Below are 24,302 nucleotides of genomic sequence, written 5' to 3' on the forward strand. Positions count from 1 at the left end.
CCACCCATGGATGGACCTATGGGTCAACGTGGCACCTATGCCAAACAGGTGAACCACTAACAGTTGGCCCCCTGACGGCCACAATATAGAAATGGACGCGGTTGGCGCCTTTCTTTATTTTTGAAAAGAAGTAAGAAGGCCAAGTGCACCACACGAAGGCAAGACCAGCAGCAGCCACACAATGATTCATAAACACTTTATTGGTGCACCGGATGGTGCTCACTGTGTGATGGGGTGGTGCTTGATGCTTGGAAAGGGGTGCTCTGCACATTATTAAAGGCCGTAGGCCACAGAGCACTCGTGGGTTGGTGTATCGATGCTGGCAAGCGTGCTCTCTCTATGCATAACATCTGCATGTGTTCCTCCAAAAACAGGTCCTGGATCGTAGTGTAAATATCAGCGTAGTCGTGTAAATAATGCTCCCTACCGGCTGTATGTTTAGTTTGAGGATTCTTTCCGGATTCGGTTATCCTGTGGGTGTGTTTCTGTGAGGAGAAGGGTGCAACGTCGCAGGGGGACATATTTACTCATTTGTGAATATCTGTAAAACTGTCGCACTCAGGGTAGAGTTAATAGTAGAGGGAACTACATTGCGTGCCACACTAAAGTAGGTAAAAATTTATCGGGTCGGGACGCCCCGAGGGTAGAGAAGGGTGCAATGTTGCGAATATGGAATTTGGCCTCCATATCCGCTTGTAAATATTCCCCTATTTTCCCCAATACTCCCCAACTATCCCCAATCCCCCATTCCCTAGTCCCATTGTCTGTAAACAACACTCTGTAGAACCGACCTTCCCCTTTTTCCCCCATTAAATGTCGTGCCCAGGTCCACCGCACCACATGTAGACAACTTTCGGACATCTTGCTAGTTATTCTTAGTCTATGTCAGTTAAGGCCTCGTTTCCATTAATTATGACTCTTCGTTGCACCAGAATGTGATTATATGGCACCAGTAGTGAGTTTAGGACCTTTCCCATACCTCCTCCCATCTTCTTCCCCGTCTACAACAACAGAGGGGCACGGCGCTGCGCGGGGGGGGAGTGTGCGTCCTCCCACGGGCTCGGTTAGCCGCCATCAACAACAATTACAACAACAACGACGCTCCGGACCATGCGCTCCACGGGGTTACCACGAAGGGGCTCCTTGTCAGCTCCTCGTCAGGGGCGGAGCCGGTAACCCCCCCCGCACGCACCCAATGAGAAGCAACGTGCCGATTCCACGAGGCGGAGCTAACGAGCCGAGGGCGTGTCACTCCCCGCCGGATATAGGCGGCCACGTAGCGGACGTGACGTCAGATGCGCCCCGAGCTTGAGCCTTGAGAAGCCAAGAGAGCCACCTCCGAGCGCTGAGAGACCTCCTGCATCTTTTGGACCGAGTCGATCCTGCCCTGAGCCCAGGTGCACCTGGAGCCATCGATACCCGCTTTCCTGCCATCAATCCCCGTGTGAGTCAGCCTTGTCCCGTTTACCTGTCGTCTGTTGGGGTTAATATAAGGTTGTGTCTAAGTGCCTATCTTCCTTTGCTGTCCCTCTCGTCCCTGTAATCTGACCTTCCGTAACGAATATAATCTCCTCCGGAGGTCTTGAGAACTGAACCCTTGGAGTCGTGTCATTTGAAACCCAGCCGTGTGTCCTTTTCCTTCATTGCCCTAGCATAGCGCGACTAGTCAACGTTCGAGTATAATCTTGTGCAGACGTGGTCATACCAAAACCGCTCGGTAAATAACATCCAAGCCACGTCTGTAACAATACGTAAAATAAAATAGCATACATGAAATAAAATACATGTACATACGTAAAATAAAATAGCGTACATGAAATAAAACACATATACGTGCATAAAATAAAATACATATACATGCATAGAATAAAATACATATACGTGCATAGAATAAAATACATATACGTGCATAAGATAAAATACATATAGTCTAGTAGGAAGACTAGGTCCCCCTGCACCCCCCGGAGATATACTTCTAATCAGTGTTTCTAGATTGGAAAAAATGTGTAGAAAATGACTAGCTATGGCCCCAAGCTGAAAAAATGTCCCACATACCATTTTTATGCAAATTACTGCTGCCATTATCAAAAAAACGATTTTTGACATATCTCAGCCAATATTGCAGATAATTGAAAAATGAAGGTGTCTAGACCCATGTTTTGAAGGGCATAGATCATGATAGAACTATTCATAACATGATTACATGTGTCTATGGTATACTAGTATGCATATTAATGCTGTAATTACAAAATAATCAGTTTTACAAATGATAAGGATACGTTAATACTGCAGATAACTTAACATGGTACATAAGGGGTCTAAACCCAGGTATTTTCAAGGTTAAATGTCAACAAGATGCTCCTGAGTCTTGCATAGGGGCGGGACATTGGCAGTAACATTGGTACCACTCAACTTTTCTTCCCACCATTGACTTTGTATTGCGAGAGATTTTCACTTGCTTATTTAAAGGTTTCTCACCCAGCCCACGTAAAATCTACCAACTCCTGCTGTTAACTCCCAAACATATTTTTTTATGTTATCCAATCACAGTGCAGAAATGACAGACTAGAGATCCAAATTAGTGCTGCTATAGCTGCCATTTTACATTTCCATCCATGTAACATGCGCGCTCGCGCGCTCGTATCAATTGGTAATGTCGCGCGCTCGTATCAATTGGTAACGTTGATGTTATTGAATACCTCAGTTGAAAGTTCAGTCTTCCATTCCATCTGTGTGTTGTTCTTGGTATTCATCCTCCAATCTAGCCAGGTAAGATGCTAACTATAATGTTACTCACACTCTTGACTTCAGTTTCTGCATGAAATCATAAACAGGCAGAATAACAGCTGAGCCAGCTAGCACCATGTTAGCTAACGTTAAAGCTAGCCTCATCTATGTACAGTATGTTCCTAATGTCGGTGTAACTTAAACTTTTGTTAATGCCAAACATGAGACATATCTGTTGACTTCTGTATATGAATTGAACCAGAAAGAGGCACGACAGCTGAGCTAGCTACAGTAACTTAGCACAATGTTTCATTGGCCTAGATAGCTAACGTTAGTGTGGAAGAATTTAGATGTTTTAGCTATTAGCACTTTTGATGCCACTAAACATGGTTTAGTCAGCTAAAAAGTACCCTAGTGTAGAACATGACTCAGAACCTCTGTTACCTCACTGAAAACTCAGAGCCTCCTTTCACAGGCACTTTTAACATCATTCGTGATTTCTTATTTGTCATTTAACAGTGATGGTAGACATCGACAGCAAGCATGCCCAAAAGAAAACGGAGTGTAGAACCTGCAGCCCAAAGCTCTCCTCCTACATGCATCCTTCATGTACCATCCATGTCTGATCATGGGGATTTCACGCCCCTCCGTAAAATTAAAGGATCTGCTTCAGAAAAACTGCAACTGCTTCAAAAGATCCGGGATAGACGTCTCAACCAACCGCATGACTCCCCATGTCGTATGCAATCAGTATGTGATCAGATCCCGGCAACTCTTCCTGATGACCTAGAAAGAGTAGGATATCACAGCAAGTGTTATAAGCACTTTGTCCGCCACTTTCATCGTCTGGGAGATGATACAGAACCAGGGCCATCAACCTCATCATGGCATCACTCTCCTCGTAAACCAGGAGGTTCTGCTGAACCCATCTTCCCGCCAGAGTGTATATTTTGTGAGAAAGTTGAGACCAAAGATGCTCATCGCAATACTGAGAGGCCTACAACCTTCCCATCCTTTAAAAACAAAGAAAATGCATGGGAGCAAATCGAAACACGGGCTGAGAAAATGGGTCTCTATCGACTCCATCGAAAGGTGAAAAACAAAGACCTCTTTGCATGTGAGGCCAAACACCATCCGTCATGTTTTAAAGCTTTCCGCACAGCATTCTACAACTATGAGCGTGCGATTCACAGAGCCGAAGCACCAAAGGAGCAGGCTTGCATGTCAGCCGCCCATGAAAAGGCATTCAACTCAGTACTGGAACACATTCAAACCCAGGTCATCCAGCAGAATAAAGTTCTACAGCTTTCTTCCTTGCGCTTGCTCTATGTCGAGGAACTGAAACTGAATGGATATGAGAACTCAAATTATCGGTCAGAGAAACTACTGAAACGCCTACAGAATGACCCAATCAAGGAGCATATCCACTTCACGAAGGTTGATCATGACAAATGTGATGTCATTTCTTTCTGGCTTGTGCACAGCTCAAACATAACAGTTTCCAATGCTCTCGCACGAGCATTCACACTCGGAAGCACAAACAAGAACCAAAATGTTGCCCTCCAACTTCGCCAGGGTATTCTACAGGCTTTCAGAGAGTGTAAAGACCAACCATGGCCACCAACAGCTGAAGACATGGAGCTCAATCCTGAAGACATCCTACCTCCAGACCTTGTCCGCTTTCTCAGCGTGCTAATGACTGGCAAGGAGGGCATCGAGACAGAAAAGGTGAAGCGTCTGGTCTTCTCCATTGGACAAGATCTGTGCCGTGCAGTGTCAGATGGAAAATGGAAGTTACCAAAGCACATTCTCCTCTGTGTGACTGTAAGGCACCTGTTCCGAAGCAAACAGCTCACCACAATACTACACAGGCTTGGACACTCTGAGAGCTACGATTTCGCCTTGGAGTTGGAAACTGCTCTCGCCAAGGTCCTGGATGAAGTCTCAACTTATCGTACACCACAAATTGTGACAGGAGAGGGCAACCTTGTATTCCACTGTGAGTGGGACAACTTGAATAAAACCACTACCAGTGTGCACGGCAGCAACATTGTAAACAGTGCTGGAGGAATCATGGTGCAGGAGGTCAAGCCCGGGTTCGAGAGCAGCAAGGACCGAATGCTACCTACCATCAATAGGTCACAACAGCGTAGCCTGAAGGTCGACACACCAAAAACTCTCCCACCCTTGCACTTTACTTCGCACATACCTTCGTGAATGGCGATTCAATTTGTAATTTTTCCTGAAAAAAAGGTGATTACCTGTGATGTTTGTCTAGATCTGAAACTGGCAGTGACTGGTGATTGAAATGCGGTGCCTTTTTGTGTTTCAGGTCGAGGTACGTGAACTCCCCACGATCTACAGCAACCAGGAAGAGACTGATACCAGGGTGGTTCTGTACCTCCATCATGCTGCTACCATCGGATACAAGAACGCTGTAGTCAGAACACCGGACACAGACATCCTCCTGATCCTGCTCCACCATGCCCACAACATCAAGCTGACGGTGTACCTGGATACAGGGTCAGGGAAGCATCGCCAACTTGTCAACGTCTCTGAGCTGGCAGAATCCCTGGGAGAGGACTACTGTGCCACTCTCCTGGGGTACTATGTGTTCAGCGGAGAAGACTGCACCAGTGCCTTCAAAGGGAAGGGAAAAGTCGGGCCCTTGAAAAAGCTGGAGAAGAATCCCAGGTTTCACAGGGCATTCGGTGAACTGGGTGACAACTGGGATGCCAACCCTGAGGTGGAGAGGCAGTTAGAAAAATTCACCTGTGTGATGTACGGCCAGAGTCGCGAGTCATCAGTGGACATTGTCCGTGCCAAGCTGCTACGAAAAATGGTGGGAGAGGACAAGACCCTCACATCCAAGTCCAAGGTTGATCTGGCTCGCCTTCCTCCATGCCAGTCTGCCCTGAAGCCGCACATCCAGCGTGTGAACCACCGCGTAGCATTGTACAAAAGAGCCGATCAACCTATCATCGAAAAGCCAAAACCTTATGAGGAGCAAGGATGGATAAGGACTGATGAAGGACTGTTGAAACCAATGTGGTCCAGTGGTCCCATCCTACCAACCTCACTGGTGGATCTTCTGAACACAGGAGAGCACGAAGAGGAGGAGGAAGAGGAAGGAGAAGAAGAGTTTGACTCTGACGATTTCGATGAAAATGATGATGACTGACTCAGTGTAGAATCACTAATGCTAATGATGTTTATCTAAAACAAGCAAGAGAAGAGTGGTCACATTGAGTGCTAGGACTATTTTGACAGTTGTAATATTTAGAAAAATAAAACTTTGTGTTAACGTCTGTGTAGACGGACCTTAATATGAGTCTATTATTTCGTAAAACTGTGATTATTTTGTAAATAAAGCACTAATTAGCATACTAGTATACCATAGACACATGTAATCATGTTATGAATAGTTCTATCATGATCTATGCCCTTCAAAACATGGGTCTAGACACCTTCATTTTTCAATTATCTGCAATATTGGCTGAGATATGTCAAAAATCGTTTTTTTGATAATGGCAGCAGTAATTTGCATAAAAATGGTATGTGGGACATTTTTTCAGCTTGGGGCCATAGCTAGTCATTTTCTACACATTTTTTCCAATCTAGAAACACTGATTAGAAGTATATCTCCGGGGGGTGCAGGGGGACCTAGTCTTCCTACTAGACTAATATACATGCATAAAATAAATGCATATATGTGCATAAATTAAAATAAATATATGTACATAAAATAAAATACATATACATACAAAAAATAAAATAAAACTAGAATGGCACTCAGTAGAGCGCATACCTCCACGAGGCTGAACAGTTTGTGGTTTGTATCCCACTGATGGTCTGGATCTGGATTCGGACCTGAACCAAAATCTAATCAGCTTGTTCTTGTCACCGACCGAACTCATCTACCAAGTTATTCAAAACTCGTCCATAACTTTTTGAAATATCATGTTATGGATCGGTTTTAGCCCGATCTCTCAATGGTGATGAATCACTTGGGAATTAAATAATTATCGTATTCGAATCCATATTCAGATCACAAAAATCGAATCGATTAGTCCTCGTCACACACACAACCTTTCCACGAAGTTTCGTGCAAATCCGTCCATACCTTTTTGAGATATCCTGCTATATGTCGTTTTTGGCCCGAACTCCCAATGATGAAGAATCACTTTAAAAATCCTACTCGCCGGGTCCGAATCCGGATCTTCACCAAAATCGAATCATTTCGTCCTTGTCATATACACGACCTCTCTGTCAAATTTCGTCTGCATCCGTCCACAACTTTTTGAGATATCTTGTTCACAGACAAACAGACAGACAGACAGGAGTGCAAACATAACCTTCATCCACCTTTGGTGGCGGAGGTAACAACGCACATAAAATAAAATCCATATACTTGCATAAAATAAAATAAAACGTCCATAAAATATCCTTCAATTTGATATGACTATTTATGACTATATTGCACACATTTACAAGAACTTGATTCTTGTTCAAAGTACATTTAGGGGACATGACCATCAGTGACCTCAAAATGACCTTCAGAGTTATGAAAAAAATGGAACCATATTTTATTGTATATCTCATACATTTGTGACGTCATATAGCTTGGGTGTCAATATTTATCATGAGATTCCGACGGCAGAGTATATTCTCCCATGTGCGCCTGCACTAAAAACATCAAAAGGAATAAGAAAATAGGGTAAACTAGAAGGGCACTGAGTAGAGAGCAAACCTCCGCCTGATTGGCCATCTCACTCAATGGTGAAGAATCACTTTAAAAATTCTAATAGCTGTATCCGGATCTGGATCTTCAACAAAATGGAACCGATTCCTCCTTGTCACACAAACAACCTGTCTACCAAGTTTTGTCCAAATCCATCCATAATTTCTTGAGATATCCCACAATGTATAGTTTTTGGCCCAATCTCCCAATGGTGAAGAATCGCTTAAAAAAAAAAAATTCTCATATCCGAATCCACATTCAGATATTCACCAAAATCGAATCTCTTTGTCGTTGTCAGACACCCAACCGGTTTACCAAGTGTCGTCCAAATCCATCCACAACTTTTTGAGATATCCAGCTATGTATCGTTTTTGGCCCGATCTCCCAATGTAGTCCAGTCAAAATGTGAATGGACCCGCCACTAATTGCAAGAGAAACGAAGTAATACTTTTCTGAGACCTTGATGTCTACTAAATATCTGCCCAAAATTATACTTAAATATATTGAGTGGAACATGGTTTTTCAGGTCCTTTCCGATTTGGGAACTTTTCGGACTACCGCAATGTTTGGAAATTAATTCTATGACAATATCACTCTTAATAATACACCAAATCAACTCTAAATTATTTATTTAACCATGTTTGAATACACTACCACAACTATTTGTACCCAATGTCCTTCTGTCCGTTCACAATATTTAACACGTCACTTCCTCTCTTCCATGGTCACTATCATCAGCATCCTCGAAAACGTCCGCTGATTCGTCTGCATTTGCACAAATACCTCTGCACTCCCTACATGCAAATGTGCAAGGCAGCCCAAGTTTCCGACAACCACAACGTTTATCACTGCAACCACCCTTGCAAGAACACCTAACCAGCTTTAGGAGATAGTCTGGTGCTGCAGCGAGGTCAGAATGCATAGGGATCATCCTGGTGTCCATGATCCTCCATCCCCAGTCAAGCGGGTTGAGTTTGTGTCCTTTCCACTCCTGAACCTGTTGGAATACCCGTAGGCTGTGATATTTGGAAGCTGAGCTCGTGGGCGGAAGTACCCGTGGGTGCAACGATGTTTTGTTTGTTGTCACCTTAGCATGAAATTTTGCTTCCCTCAATTCGTTCAAATTGTCTGATGGTTTGCCTCCGTACACACAAACCATTGCTCTGTCTCCTGCAGCAATGACCTCATCCTGTGTTGACCCTTTATTGCCGAAAATTAGGGCCTCTTGCTGGAACATTTCATTGTCCTTGAACAGTTTGAGTCCAGTGCCTTTGCCGATCCCAAAGACCCTTGATGTCGTGTCGCATCCCAGGTACGCATGGATGAAGAGAATGTTTTCACAGACAGTATCACCCAGAGCCTCTCTGACTTTGCCAATGTCCAAGTATTGTCTTGGATTCAATGAACCCTTTTTCGGCTCCGACATTAAGTAGAGAGTGTGCGCAGTATTCTTGCGAAAATAGTAGCACAGTAGTATCAACAAGTCAGTGTCTTCGCCAACAAGAACAATGTTGGATTTTGAAGAGCTACAAACTGCAGTTGTTGCTATGAGTAGGTCCGCATCCCCACTCGCATGAAGCACTTCACAATGAGATTCTACCAGTTTCTCACCAAGAATGTCTATGAATTGTTGCTCGTTCTCCTTGTTCCGAAGAAACTCTTCCTTCTTGACAGAAAGCGTCATGGTTTGAGAAAAAGATACCTTCACTGATGGTCGCTCACCCCTTTTCTGATGGGCACAGTCTTTCGTTGAGGGACCTTCACGATAGCCATCAAACACGACGATAGCATGCCCGTAATGCCTACTAACATATTTCAGGTAGCGGTCAAGAATATCCTTGTACTGTTCACCTGACCGCCACGGTATGCGCTGCAATAGGGCACCGCCATCGAGTACGTATTGTATATCGGACGGTTGTGCAGTATCGGCAGGTGCCAAGGATTTGATTGCTGAGGCTAACGCTGGCTTATTGGCGGACAGCAAGGCATATTTGGTCTCGAACAAAGATGGAGGATATGTGCATAACTCACAAAGGAGTGCTTTGGATAAGTCTCCTACTTCAGTGCCAGCGATCACAAGTCTCTGGAAGAGTAACTGAGGGTCGATATTGATGTCTCCGTCTGGTGTCTTCATTGCAGACTCTGAGTCCATAGTTATGGCTTGACCCTTCTTCTTGAAGCTGTATTCAAGCACACGTTTACCACTCATCTGGCCCAAGAGCCTTTCTCCCACAGTTTTCGCCTCATCAAACATTCACCGTTGTCTGGGAAACTATACCAGTGAAAATGTTGTGAAGAGTATCGTCGTCTTGAAAGGGATCCCTCTCATGAAGAAACTCAAGCATTTTCTGGGTATCAGCTACATCATTCTTCTGTCTAGACTTTGATAGATCCTTGTGCTGTTCACTTGTCACATACATCACATCAGTGAGGTGTTGGAGGGCGTTGTTCACCTCTGCAAAGAAAGGACTAGCCATGACCCAGACTGAGCGTTGTGTCTCTGTCATCCCTCGTCCCCTGGTCAGACCACCTGATGTCTTCAGACTTCTCATAAGTACTTGTTCGATGACTAAATCCTAAATATAATACGACTTACATTCACAATGACCACAGCGTTTAACTGTCCTCAGCACACTGATCAAATCTCTCACTGCAAGCGTCACTCCACCTCTCGTTCACGGCTCTCGTTCAATCTGAAAATAAAGTTTGATCCACTCATTATAATTGAGTATAATTTTATGTATTTGTTCAGAGGATCGACAGGTTTCAGAAAAATATCATTTTTTCTCTCTTGCAATTAGTGGTAGGTTAGGGGTAAAAGTTCGCTAGAATGACTGGACTAATGGTGAAGAATCACTTAAAAAATTCTCGTAGCCGGATCCGAATCCGGATCTTCACCAAAATCGAATCATTTCGTCCTTGTGACACACGTTACATCTCTGCCAAATTTCGTCCGAATCCGTCCACAACCTTTTGAGATATTTTGTTCACAGACAAACAAACAGACGGGGGTGAAAACATCACCTCCACCTTCAGTGGAGGAGTTTAAAATATGGAAGTCGGACGAGACAGCAAAATGGACAATCTATCTATAATTCCAGTAATCTCTGTCTGTACGTTTGTACGTTTGTCTGTGACCGCTGTTTCTCGACAACCACGAGTCCGATATACTTTTAACTTGCCAGGTATATTGCTGGGGACCCGAGGATGTGCCTTTTCAAGGTTTCATATTAATCGGACAATTACTTACCGAGCTATGTCCAAAAAACGATTCAACCAATCAGAGAGCAGCGAACGATCGCGTGTGCCGAACGTGGCGGACACACTCTGCCTCGGATGGCACATTTGACAGCGTATTCATTTATTTCACGTTGGAAAACTATGTTGCCGTTAAACTATGTTTTAATAAAGTTTTAAAACTAATAAAAACGAATTTGCGATTCATTCGCTTTCCTGCGCGTTTGTGCACGCGATGGCGATTTCTTTACCAAACTCCGGAAGCCGTTCGCTTTGGACCAAACCATTTCATGTAAATAGAGGGGGGGGGATTGTCACCACTCGCAAGCCGTTCGCTTTGGACCAAACCATTTCATGTAAATAGAGGGGGGGGATATAATTTTAGATATATATATAGTACGGGCATGCCCTAGTCATTTTAATTTCACACTTACTTGAATTGCACGTGGTACAAATAAATTTTTGAAAATGTTCTTTATCCGCCCAGCACGAAAAGCGTCTCCATGACGGTAATTTTTAAAAAGTCCGTTCAAAAAGTGATTTTTTATCGGTGCATACATGCATCGACGTCCTTCACAACGATCGTAAATATAGAGAATCCATACTTATGTTTAGTTATTTTGTATTTATTTAATAGTCAGGTTCACTATGTTAACAAATATAATTTCGTTCAAAAATTTTGGGATGAGCAAACCTGTACATTTTTGGAATCATCAGAGCATGGAGAATCCGAAAATCAATGTTGGCATTTGCACAGACACCTGCATGGCCGCCATTTTGGATTTCAAAATGGCCGCCATAAAATACATATTTTGCGCTATCTCGGCTTCTCGTCAACCTAGAAACTTGATTAAATATGCTAACCCTATGTTTTCTGGGTCAAGGAATCCAATAAAGTCCTTAAAATAGTGCTCAGGATCATAGAAAAGCAACAAACAAAGGTGATTGAAAACCATTGTCTTTATATTTGTGATATAACTGTATTACATAATACATGATACTGCAAGTCCTTTGAAGTTATAGGTATGGGTTTATAAGGACAAGTAAAAAAAAAAAAAAAGTTTCTCGTCCGGACTTTTTTGAAAAAAGGAGGGAGGCCATTACTATTTACTATTTTCATTTTTTTTCCTATTTTTTTCCAAGATGGCTGCCATGAATTGAATGACCAATTCTGCCATGACCTATTGAATGACCAACTCACTCCAATTCTGCCAATCCTGATCTCGTTCCCTTCTTTCCCACTCTTTTTCCCTCGCACTCTTCCCTTCTGTCATCTTCACCACCGATTAAAGTTAATTTCTGTAAAAACTCTTCCACTCCCCCCACATTTTTTGGCTTGTGGGATTTCTAACTTTTCCATGAGGTGTATTTTCAGTTACCATGTTTCTTGTGGAACGCTCGTCAAGTGGCTTAAGCACTCCAGCAAGCACTCCATTCGAAACCGGTGATAAGGAACGGCCGGCTTGGCAAGCGATAGCTAGCTGTTTGGTGACTGAACACACAACCCTGGAATGAGGGACACACGAGAGAAAGGCAACTCGTCATCCGAAAAACAGGCAACACCAATAAACAACAACAACCTTTCAGTGACGTAAACCTCTCAAAATAATAACGGGGATGTATCTTCGAGCTTGGCTTGTGGAATCAGCTTTTTCCTGTTTTTTTCAGCGTTGGATATTTTTTGTGTGGAATACATTTTGGAAAGATAATAGTGTAGACGGAATGCTGTGGTAATACACGTTGGTGCGGGTGAGATAACGATCGATAAACGTAACATAATGGATTTGAAAAGAAGAAGAGGTGTGTGTAATACCGGAAGAAGAGGCGTGCGCAACAGCGGAAGAAGGGGTGTATGTAATGTAATTAGTAATAGAGGAAGAAGAGGCGTGCGATGATGAAGCGTGGATTGGGATTCTTCGCAGCGAGGGAACGAATGTTACAGAGTCGTGAGTAGAGGAAGAGTTGTGGAGATTTCGGGTTTTAAACGTCTTTGTGAGTAACACGAAAGGTGGTGTTAGATTATAATACGTTTCTTTATTACATAACATAACGGCGATCGACAATGGGGAACACCACGTGACCAGTGGCAGCTTTAGTCATTGACATTGGGAGGCTCCGTGTAACCACAATGAAGAGTTAGTTGGACTTCACTACTAGTACTAGTACTAGTACTAGGCCATAACCACGGCAAAGGTAACCGTAGTCGTCGACTGACTGACAATGACATCAACATTGTTTAATCCAAATAATGAACGACTTGGATAAATCGTGTTTCAGTTCAACATTAAAATGAATAATCGGAGATATAAAAACGAGTTTAATTAATTTACCGAGTGAAAGGTCAGACTCGTTTTAGGCATTTTTAACATAACACGAATGTGAGTGTCGGTGTGCTGGAGACACATTTATTGTAACAAGTTCAACGCAGTTTGTGATTCTGTCTGTGAGGTTTTTGGTACGAAATATATTCATAACTAGCACAAGTACCTGTTGTTGCCTGGAGGGGGAGGGGGAGGGGGAGGGGTGGGCGAAGATGGGGTGAGGGGAGAGGTGGAGGCATAGAAGGGGTGGGGGAATAGAGGGAGTGAGGAGAGAGGTGGGGGAAGGTGGATGAATAGAGGGGGTGAGGAGAGAGGTGCAGGAATAGAGGGGGTGAGGACAGAGGTGGGGGAATAGAGGGGGTGTGGGGAGAGGTGGAGGAATAGAGGGGTGGGGGAACGTGGAGGAATAGAGGGGGTGAGGAAAGAGGTGGGGGAAGGTGGATGAATAGAGGGGGTGAGGAGAGGTGCAGGAATAGAGGGGGTGAGGAGAGAGGTGCAGGAATAGAGGGGGTGAGGAGAGAGGTGCAGGAATAGAGGGGGTGAGGAGAGCGTGCAGGAATAGAGGGGGTGAGGAGAGAGGTGCAGGAATAGAGGGGGTGAGGAGAGAGGTGGGGGAATAGAGGGGGTGAGGAGAGAGGTGGGGGAATAGAGGGGGTGAGGAGAGAGGTGGGGGAATAGAGGGGGTGAGGAGAGAGGTGGGGGAATAGAGGGGGTGAGGAGAGAGGTTGGGGAAGGTGGAGGAATAGAGAGGGTGAGGAGAGAGGTTGGGGGAGGTGGAGGAATAGAGGGGGTGATGAGAGAGGTGGGGGAAGGTGGAGGAATAAAGTGGGAGAGGTGGAGGAATAGAGGCGGTGAGGGGAGGGGGTGGGAGATGGAGGAATAGAGGGGGTGATAGAGGTGGGGGAAGGTGGAGGAATAGAGGGGGTGATGAGAGAGGTGGGGGAAGGTGAGGGGAGAGGTGGGGGTTGGTGAGGAATAGAGGGGGTGAGGAGAGAGGTTGGGGTTGGTGAAGGAATTGGGGTGAGGAGAGAGGTGGGGGTTGGTGAAGGAATAAAGGGGTGAGGAGAAAGGTTGGGGAAGGTGGAGGAATAGAGGGGTGAGGAGAGAGGTGGGTGAAGGTGGAGGAATAGAGGGGTGAGGGGAGAGGTGGGTGGAAGGTGGAGGAATAGAGGGTTGAGGAGAGAGGTGGGGGTTGGTGAAGGAATAGAGGGGTGAGGGGAGAGGTGGGGGTTGGTGAAGGAATAGAGGGGTGAGGAGAGAGGTGGGGGTTGGAGAGGGGAGAGGTGGGGTTGGAGAGGGGAGAGGTGGGGGTTGGAGAGGGGAGAGGTGGGGGTTGGTGAGGGGAGAGGTGGGGGTTGGTGAGGGGAGAGGTTGGGGTTGGTGAGGGGAGAGGTGGGGGAAGATGGAGGAATAGAGGGGGTGAGGAGAGAGGTTGGGGAAGGTGGAGGAATAGAGGGGGTGAATGGAGAGGTGGTGGAAGATTGAGGAATAGAGGGTTGGGGGAGGTGGAGGAATAGAATAGAATAGAGGAGGTGAGGGGAGAGGTTGGGGAAGGTGGAGGAATGGAGGAGGTGAGGGGAGGGGAGAGGTTGGGGAAGGTGGAGGAATAGAGGGGGTGAGGGGAGAGGTGGGGGAAGATTGAGGAATAGAGGGGTGGGGGAAGATTGAGGAATAGAGGGGTGGGGGAAGATTGAGGAATAGAGGGGTGGGGGAAGATTGAGGAATAGAGGGGTGGGGGAAGATTGAGGAATAGAGGGGTGAGGAGAGGTGGAGGAATAGAGGGGGTCAAGGGAGAGGTGGGGGAAGGTGGAGGAATGGAGGGGGTGAGGAGAGGTAGAGGAATAGAGGGGGTGAGGGGAGAGGTGGGGGTTGGTGAGGAATAGAGGGGGCGAGGAGAGAGGTTGGGGTTGGTGAAGGAATAGAGGGGGTGAGGAGAAAGGTGGGGGTTGGTGAAGGAAAAGAGGGGTTGAGGAGAGAGGTGGGGGAAGGTGGAGGAATCAGAGGGGAGAGGTGGGGGAAGGTGGAGGAATAGAGGGGGTGAGTAGCGAGGTGGGGGAAGGTGGAGGAATATAGGGGGTGAGGGGAGAGGTGGGGGAAGGTGGAGGAATGGAGGGGGTGAGGTGGGGGAAGATGGAGGAATAGAGTGGGTGAGGAGAGAGGTTGGGGAAGGTGGACGAATAGAGGGGGTGAGGAGAGAGGTGGGGTTGGTGAAGGAATAAAGGGGTGAGGAGAAAAGTTGGGGTTGGTGAAGGAATAGAGGGGTTGAGGAGAGAGGTGGGGGAAGGTGGAGGAATCGAAGGGGTGAGGGGGAAGGTGGAGGAATCGAAGGGGTGAGGGGAGAGGTGGAGGAATAGAGGGGGTGAGTAGCGAGGTGGGGGAAGGTGGAGGAATATAGGGGGTGAGGGGAGAGGTGGGGGAAGATGGAGGAATGGAGGGGGTGAGGTGGGGGAAGGTGGAGGAATAGAGGGGGTGAGGAGAGAGGTTGGGGAAGATTGAGGAATCGAGGGGGTGAGGGGAGAGGTTGGGGAAGGTGGACGAATAGAGGGTGTGAGGAGAGAGGTGGGGGTTGTTGAAGGAATAAAGGGGAGAGGTTGGGGAAGGTGGAGGAATAGAGGGGGTGAGGAGAGGTTGGGGAAGGTGGAGGAATAGAGGGGGTTAGGAGAGAGGTTGGGGAAGGTGGACGAATCGAGGTGGTGAGGAGAGAGGTGGGTGTTGGTGAAGGAGGAGGGGCAGAAGGTTCAATTTCAATTTTTCAATTTTGGTTATTATTCAATTAAAATGGAGACATTGAAGCGCGGTGCTACGCGCGCTTACTTGTATAACAAGAAGGAAGCGGACAACGCGGTAAGTTTAAGAGTCTTTATTATCAGAGCTCAACTGTAGCACTCGCGCACTCCGGGCTGCGCGCCCGGTGTATATCCCGCGGCCACGCCTACCCCTCGGGCGTGGCCGCCGCCCACTTGGTGCGCGGAATGATGCCCTCACGCCAGTGAGCTTTCGTGTCCGCCACACGCGCCCCCCAGAAGTCCCGCGCACCTGGAGGGCCAGTTTGCGGGGCAAACGGATGACCCGGCCGAAGCGCCCTCTGGCGACCGGCGGCATCTGGGGTGCAGGGATGCCAGCTGGGATGCCTCCGGCTGCACTCGGGATGGGTGCAGGACCAGGGGGCGGCGGGCCTGGGCGGTGCCGGGGTTCCCCCCCCCCGGGGGCCGAGCCACCGGCGGTGGGTGGTCCACGTCGAGGTGGGCCGGCTTGAGGCGATCCACCGAGACGTGGTCGGGAGTACCGCCGATGTCCAAGGTGAAATGTTTCACCCCGGTCTCCAGCACGCGGAAAGGCCCGTCGTACGGGGGCCGCAGTGGTGTCCGGTGGGCGTCGTGCCGGATGAAGACGTACTCCGCGGTGCGAAGCTCCGGGGCGACGTGCGTAGGCGGGTGCCCGTGGTGCGCCGTCGGCACCGGGCCGAACCTCCGGGCTGTCTCCTGCAGCGCGGAGCGCTCTTGCGCCGTGGACCATGGTGCCGTGGGGTCGGGGAGGAACTCACCCGGCACCCGCAGCAGTTGTCCGAAGACCAACTCTGCCGTGGATGCGCGCAGGTCGTCCTTGGGTGCCGTCCGGAGGCCCAGCAGGACCCAGGGGAGCCTGTCGACCCAGCCGCCGTCACGGAGGGTGGCCTGGAGCGTGGCCTTCAACGAGCGGTTGAACCGCTCGCACAGGCCGTTGGCCTGGGGGTGGTAGGCCGTGGTACGGTGCAGCTGGACCCCGAGCCCCCGCGCCACCGCCCCCCAGAGCTCCGAGGTGAACTGGGGGCCGCGGTCGGACGAGATGTCCGAGGGGGCGCCGAACCGGGCGACCCAGTTGGCGATGAATGCCTGCGCGACGTCCGCCGCCGCCGTCGTCGCCGCCAAAGGCACGGCCTCCGGCCACCGAGTGGTGCGGTCCACGATTGTCAGGACATGGGTGAAACCCCGCGAGGGGGGCAGAGGTCCCACCAGGTCCACGTGAACGTGGTCGAACCTACGTTCCGGCACCGTAAACGGGGCCAATGGGGCCTGGGTGTGTCGGTGCACCTTCGCGCGCTGGCACGCGAGGCATGTCCTGGTCCAGCCGCGGACGGCCTTCCGGAGGCCATGCCAGACGAACTTGTCGGTGACCAAACTCTGGGAGGCCTTCGTGCCCGGGTGGGACAGGCCGTGGATGGCGTCAAAAACCTGGCGCTGCCAGCCCGCGGGCACGATGGGGCGAGGCCGCCCGAGGGAGAAGTCGCACAAGAGGGCCGCGCCGTCGAACGCCACCTCGGTGACCCGGAGGCCCGTGACGGCGGTCCGCAAGGCCTGGACGCCGGGGTCGGCGGCCTGGTCCGCCGCCATCCGGGCATAGTCGATGCCAAGGTGGACTGCGTGGGCGACGGACCGGGAAAGGCAATCCGCCACCGGGTTGTCCTTCCCCGTGACGTGCCGGATGTCCGTTGTATATTCGGACACGGCCGAGAGGTGACGCTGCTGCCGGGCCGACCACGGCTCGGCGACCTTGCCCATCGCGAAGACCAGTGGCTTGTGGTCGACGAAGGCCGTGAACGCACGGCCGTCGAGCAGATGGCGGAAGTGCCTGACCGCCAGGTGAAGCCCGAGCAACTCGCGGTCGAAGGTACTATAGCGGCGTTCGGGTGGGCGAAGCTGCCGGCTGAAGAACGCCAGCGGTTGCCAAGCACCACGCACCCATTGCTCGTGCACCGCGCCCAACGCGTAGTCCGAGGCGTCGATGGTGAGGGCGATCGGTGCATCGGGCGCCGGGTGCCGGGTGCGCGAGCATGGTGGCGTTAGCCAAGGCGAGCTTCACGCCCACGAACGCCGCGTCCATCTGCTCGGTCCAGGTAACGTCGCCTTTGCCCGGCTTGCCCCGGAGGGCCTCGTGCAAGGGGGCGCAGGAGCTGGGCGATGCGGGGCAGGAATCGATGGTAAAAGTTTACCATGCCCAGGAACTCCTGGAGCCCCTTGATCGTGCGGGGGCGCGGAAACCCCTTCACCGCCCCCACCTTGGCCGGTAGGGAGACGGCCCCGTGCCTGGTGACGCGGTGCCCCAATAAGTCGATGTCGGCGACGCCGAACCGGCACTTGGCGGGGTTCACGATGAGGCCGTGCTGGCCCAGACATTCGAAGAGCGTGCGGAGATGGTGTAGGTGCTCTTCGCGGGACGCGCTGGCGACGAGGATGTCGTCCAGGTAGACGTACATGAAATCCAAGTCGCGCAAGACGCTGTCCATTAGTCGCTGGAATGCCTGAGCCGCATTCTTCAAACCGAAGGGCATCCGAAGAAATTCAAAAAGTCCGAACGGCGTGATGACCGCCGTCTTCGGGATGTCCTCCGGCCTGACGGGGACCTGATGGTAGCCGCGTATGAGGTCCACTTTCGAAAAGGACATGCCCGCCAACCGGGCGGAGAAGTCCTGGATGTGGGGGACGGGGTTGCGGTCGGGGGTGGTGGCGTCGTTGAGGCGCCGGTAGTCCCCGCACGGTCGCCATCCCCCGCCGGGCTTTGGCACGATGTGAAGCGGCGACGCCCAAGCACTCTCGGAGCGCCGCACGATGCTGAGCCGCTCCAGCGTAGCGAACTCCGCTTTAGCTACCGTGAGCTTCGTCGGCTCTAGGCGGCGTGCCCGGGCGTAGACCGGTGGCCCGGCGGTAGGGATGTGGTGTTCCACCCCATGCTTGACGGCCCCCGCCGAGAAGGTGGGCCTCGTGAGGGCCGGGAAACCCGTGAGGAGGCGGGGGAATTCGTTCGCTGCCGGAAGCGTACAGATGAACCTGGCCGGAACCGTACCGCTCAGCAAGCCGCTCGATGAGCCGCTCCGGGAGCTGCTCAACGAGGCGGGCAGCGCGCACGCGAGCGAGCTGAACATCTCAGCCTGGACAAGCCTTCTGTGCTTGACGTCCACCAGTAGACCATTGGCATACAGGAAGTCCGCGCCGAGCAGTGCCATAGGCACGTCGGCAGTGACGAACGACCACCGGAAAACCTGCCCTCCGAACCGCAGAGAAAGGCAGCGTTTTCCGTACGTGCGAATGGACGTACCGTTGGCGGCAAGCAGTGCGGGGCCCCGGCCCGCGGACTGCTTGTCGGACGTACCGGCGGGAACGACACTCACCTGCGCTCCCGTGTCGCACAGGTAACCGTGCCCGGATAAGGTGTCCGTGATGAACAGTAGGCTGTTTGCACGGCCGGCGCTCAGTGCCACTACTGAGGGCCGGCCCGGGCGTTTCCCGACCTGCCGAATGAGCACGGCGGGCGACATTGCCGAGCCTTGTGGCCGAACTGGGCGTGGAAAAAACACCAGGTTTGCGGCGAAGGCGGTGGGCGGGGCGTGGCGGCGGACGCGAAATGCGCATCAGCCTTGAGATCCACTAGGTGTGGTGCATCAGCATCAGGGTCAGCCCCGAGAGCCGCGACGGCCGCGCCAAAACTCGCCTGGGTGTCCAAAGCCGCGAAGAACCTGTCGGCCTCGGCAGTGAGAGCTCGGGGTTCCGTCATTGCAGAACCGGCCAACGCGAGGCGGACTCGTGCCGGCAGCTGGCGTCGAAACAACGCCCGGAATAGAGCGTTCAGGGTTTCGTCGCCCAACAACGACAGCATATGGTCCATGCAGACCGACGGTCGCGTGTCACCGAGCTCGGGGAGGTCCAGGAGGCGGTCGGCCCGAGCGTCCACCGTGAGGCCGAACGTTGCGAGGAGGAGACGCTTGATCTCCTCGTACCTGCCGTCGGCCGGTGGGTTCCTCAGGACCGACACGATGCGGGCGGCCGTGCCGGCCCGAGGGAGGCAACCACGTGGCAGTACATGGTCTCGTCCACCGTGATGCCTCGAAGTCGGAACTGGGCTTCCACCTGCAGGAACCATACTTCACTTTGCGCCTCCCAGAACTGGGGGAGTTTGATCGTAACCGCGTTGTTTGCCATTGCGATGGCGTATTCGGTCGGTCAGCGATGGCTGATCCAACGTCAGAGGGTCACCAATGAAGCGCGGTGCTACGCGCGCTTACTTGTATAACAAGAAGGAAGGGGACAACGCGGTAAGTTCAAGAGTCTTTATTATAAGAGCTCAACTGTAGCACTGGCGCGCTCCAGGCTGCGCGCCCAGTGTATATCCCGCGGCCACGCCTACCCCTCGGGCGTGGCCGCCGCCCACTTGGTGCGCGGAATGATGCCCTCACGCCAGTGAGCTTTCGTGTCCGCCACAACATAACAAAAGTCTGAAGACTCAAAAGTCAAGTTTGCAGTGTATATCTATATAAATAAAACTGTGTGTGTGTGTGTGTGTGTGTGTGTGTGTGTGTGTGTGTGTGTGTGTGTGTGTGTGTGTGTGTGTGTGTGTGTGTGTGTGTGTGTGTGTGTGTGTGTGTGTGTGTGTGTGTGTGTGTGTGTGTGTGTGTGTGTGTGTGTGTGTGTGTGTGTGTGTGTGTGTGTGTTAGTTACGTTACTGATGGAGTCCTAAACGGAGAGGCTCACGTGCTTGATATTTGGCATAGACATGGCCATTGAGCCTGGGAAGAACATGGCCTCCCTAAAAAAAATTATTTCATAATATTTTTTTACCATATTTTTACCTTAGCGCATTTCAGCGAGGAATATTATACACGGAATCTGAGCCGGTGGCAGAGCAGCGCGCTGATTCGCTCAGAGCGATCACGTGATGTTCCATCCTCGCCGCCAGACCATCTATATATATAAAACACAGTTTGTGTGTGTAATGTTACCGAAAGACTCCTAAACAGAGAGGCTCACGTGCTTGATATTTGGCATAGACATGGCCATTGAGCCTGGGAAGAACATGGCCTACCTCAAAATATTTGACGAGATCCATATTTTTTATTCATATTTGCCTCAGCGCATTTCAGCGAGGAATATTATACACGGAATCTGAGCCGGTGGCAGAGCAGCGCGCCGATTTGCTCAGAGCGATCACATGATGTTCCATCCCCGCCGCCAGACCATTGAACATAAAACAGTTTGTGTGTGTGTAATGTTACCGATAGACTCCTAAACGGAGAGGCTCACGTACTTGATATTTGGCACAGACATTGCCATTGAGCCTGGGAAGGACATGGCCTACCTAAAAATATTTGACGAGATCCATATTTTTTATTCATATTTACCTCAGCGCATTTCAGCGAGGAACATTATACACGGAATCTCAGCATGTGCCAGAGCAGCTCGCTGATTCGCTCAGAGCGATCACGTGATGTTCCATCCCCACCGCCAGACCATTGAACGGAAAATATATCGAATCAATGACAATTGCCATTCACACCACATAGGTGGAGATGCAGCTACCGGGCGCCATCTTGGTTGGCACTCGATGCTGGGCGATGGTGATTTCCGTCACATGTTTGCACGTAATTCAGAGCGAAAAGCGATTACGTTTTTTCACCTTTTGTGTGATCGTGTATTGTGTCGATTTTGTGCGATATGAATTAAACGTCTTTGAAAATTAAACGTCTTTGAAACAGCTGTGAAACGTCTTTCCACAACCCTTCCGTAACCGATTGGAGCAGTTTATTGCCGCTCAAAATGGCATTTTAACAGTTGTCTGGCTTTTGAAATCTGGGACACATTCAAAACAAACGAGATCCGCGAAGCGAGTTGGTCGAGTCGTGCTAACCAAGATGGCGACATGGCGGCTACACTTTTCACGGAGTATGAGCGTTCTATATGTTTTCAATTCAGTGTGCCAGACTCGCTCATGTACTTGATTTGTGGCACAGACATGGCCATTGGGCCTTCACGGTGTAATTTGTGCGAGGCTTTTGTCCGAGTGAGCTTGAGTCGAGAGGGCGAATGTATGGGTTGAGAATGTACGGGTCTCCCTTCCCCCGCCCGGCAACGCCGGTAATGGAGGGCGTCACAGGATCGGTGAGTCTGCAAAATCCGCTTCGTGCTGTTGTCGCGAAGATGCTGGACGATGTCGCGATTGTTGTGCTGCTCTCCTACCATGAGAACGGCAACGTCATTGTTGCCTGGCCCTCCCCTTCCTCCTCTCCCCTTCCCCCCTCCCCCTTCTCCCTCTCCCCTCTCCCTCCCCTCCCCCCTCGCCCTCGCCCTCCCCTCTCCCTCCCCCTCCCCTCCCCCCTCTCCTCCTCCCCTCCCCTCCCTTCTCTCCCTCCCTCCCCTCCCTTCTCTCCCTCCCCCTCCCCTCCCTTCTCTCCCTCCCCCTCCCCTCCCCCCTCTCCTCCCTCCCCCTCCCCCTTCCCCTCCCCCCTTCCCCTCCCCCTCCATCCTCCCCTTCCCCCCTTCCCTCCCCCCTTCCCCTCCCCCTCTCCCCTCCCTCCCTCCTCCCCCTCCTCCCCTCCCCCTCCTCCCCCTCCCCCTTTCTATCCTCCCTCCCCCTCCCCTCCCTCCCCCTCCCCTCCCCCTCCCGCCCCTGCCCCTCCCTCCCCTCTCCCCTCTCCCCTCCCCCTCCCCCCCTCCCCCCCCCCTCCCCCCTCCCCCCTCCCCCTCTCCCCTCCCCCCTCTCCCCTCCCCCATCTCCCCTCCCCCCTCTCTCCTCCCCTCTTCCTCCCCCTCCTCCCCTCCCCTCCCCCCTTGCCCTCCCTCCTCCCCTCTCCCCTTGCCCTCCCTTCCCCCTCCCGCTCACCTCCCTCCTCCCCTACCCCTCCATTCCCCCCTCCCTCTCCTCCTGCCCCTCCTGCCCCTCCTCCCCCTCCTCCTCCCTCTCCCCTCCCCCTCCCCCTCCCCCTCCCCCTCCCCCTCCCCCTCCCCCATCTCCCCTTCCCCCCCTCTCCTCCCCTCCCCCCCGTTCCCCTTCCCCTCCCCCTCCCTCCCCCGCCCGGCAATGCCGGGTACTTCTGCTAGTTTAAAATAATAAAAACTTATATTGGCAAATATAATTGCTCAACCAAAAGCATCATTAAAACAACAATTAAAGGTAAAGAACAATGGGAAATCAAACACAGAATTGTTAACAATAGAACACGACAAATTGATATACGTCAATAAAAATAGTTGCACAAGGAAAAAGAAAAAAGAAAGAAAGGGGGAAAGAGTGAAGAAAACAGAGAAGTAAAGTGATTTCTCTGCAACACCATCCTTGTTTTTCATAAAGTAAATGTTCAAGCAAAGTATTAGGGACAAATCATTGATTGATATTGACACAACCAAAAAATCTGAACAGGCAAAGAGTTCTGCAATGATTTAAAAATCCCAACAGACATCGGTGAATAAACACGACAATAATGAGCATATGAGGACATGGCGAAATATAATTTACGACTGATTTACCAGCTGTACCAGGTTTGGAACAGTTGATTGTTGATATATTTTAGCGCGGGTTTTCGGAACATGTAAATAAATGTGTTTCTGAGATCCAGACCAGTGATGTGTTGGCGCTTCGGTGGGAGCGTGTTTGGATGACGATTGAACATGATAAGGGACTTTCCAAAGCAAGCTTGAATTGTAATTCTCATTTCCGCTTGCGGGGGGGGGGGGGGGGGGGGGGGTGAGGTTAGGTTATCGGCACAGAGCAGATCAGCATCATGGGATGTCTCAGGAAAAGTGATAAAGCGGAGGGCTCTTCGCTGTACCAGCTCAATGCTTTGTGACTGCTTCACGGTCAGGCTAGAGCTCCAGACAGGAGTGGCGAACTCCAACAAAAGTCTAATGTACATGATGTATATAATAATCAGGTCTGCGATGGGAACACCATTTCTCTTCAGTGAGCACAGGATGTAGAGACGACGTGAGGCTCGTGAAATCATTTTTGAACTTGCACATCCCATTTTAGGTCCGATTGAAGAGAAACTCCAAGGAGGCAAAGCGAAGATACTATCTCAAGTGCCGTGTAATTTATACAAATCAAAGGAAGGAGGTGGGGAGGAGCAGGACACAGAAAGCCAACCTGCAGAACTTTACATTTCTGAGGCTTTGGATGCATGCAATTATCGTGTTTCAAAGCAGAAAGAACATCCAAGTGTGTCTGCAGAGCACCTTCTTGTGATTTAGGAACAATTTCCATAAGCATGAGGTCATCCACATATTTCCACCTATTGTCACAAGAAAGCACAGCGTCATTGACCATTATGAAAAACATAATGGGCCCAAGCTTCGTCCCCTGAGGGATGCCGGGCGACAGAATTTGGGATGATGAGGTGGCACCATTGTAACGCAGAAAAGAAGCTGTGAGCAGAGTTTGTGAGCGATCAGAAAGGAAGCTGCATATGGTCGGGATGATTGCCGGGTCAATGCCCAGTTTAATTGGCTTTCGAACTATGGTCAATTTGACCTCTT

The 24,302-nt window shown here is 50.5% G+C and overlaps 1 protein-coding gene across 3 annotated transcripts in view; it reads left to right on the forward strand.

Moving 5' to 3' along the window:
- The window catches only part of LOC137427336 (uncharacterized), a 111,995-nt gene that overhangs the window by 72,654 nt on the left and 15,039 nt on the right, over positions 1–24,302 (forward strand). Inside the window, exon 1 of one of the 3 annotated variants that reach the window (XM_078777122.1) lies at positions 12,516–12,651. The exons of 1 other annotated variant lie outside the window; for it this stretch is intronic. In XM_078777122.1, the coding sequence (XP_078633248.1) occupies positions 12,597–12,651 (55 nt within the window). In that variant the 5' untranslated portion in view covers positions 12,516–12,596. Of the gene's footprint in view, positions 1–12,515; positions 12,652–12,698; positions 12,899–24,302 lie in introns of those variants that run through there. One more of the 3 variants, XM_078777123.1, reaches the window with a different exon arrangement.

Source organism: Myxine glutinosa, chromosome 5 (genome assembly GCF_964187855.1).
Source record: "Myxine glutinosa chromosome 5, kmMyxGlut1.1, whole genome shotgun sequence".
NCBI classification, from domain to species: domain Eukaryota; kingdom Metazoa; phylum Chordata; class Myxini; order Myxiniformes; family Myxinidae; genus Myxine; species Myxine glutinosa.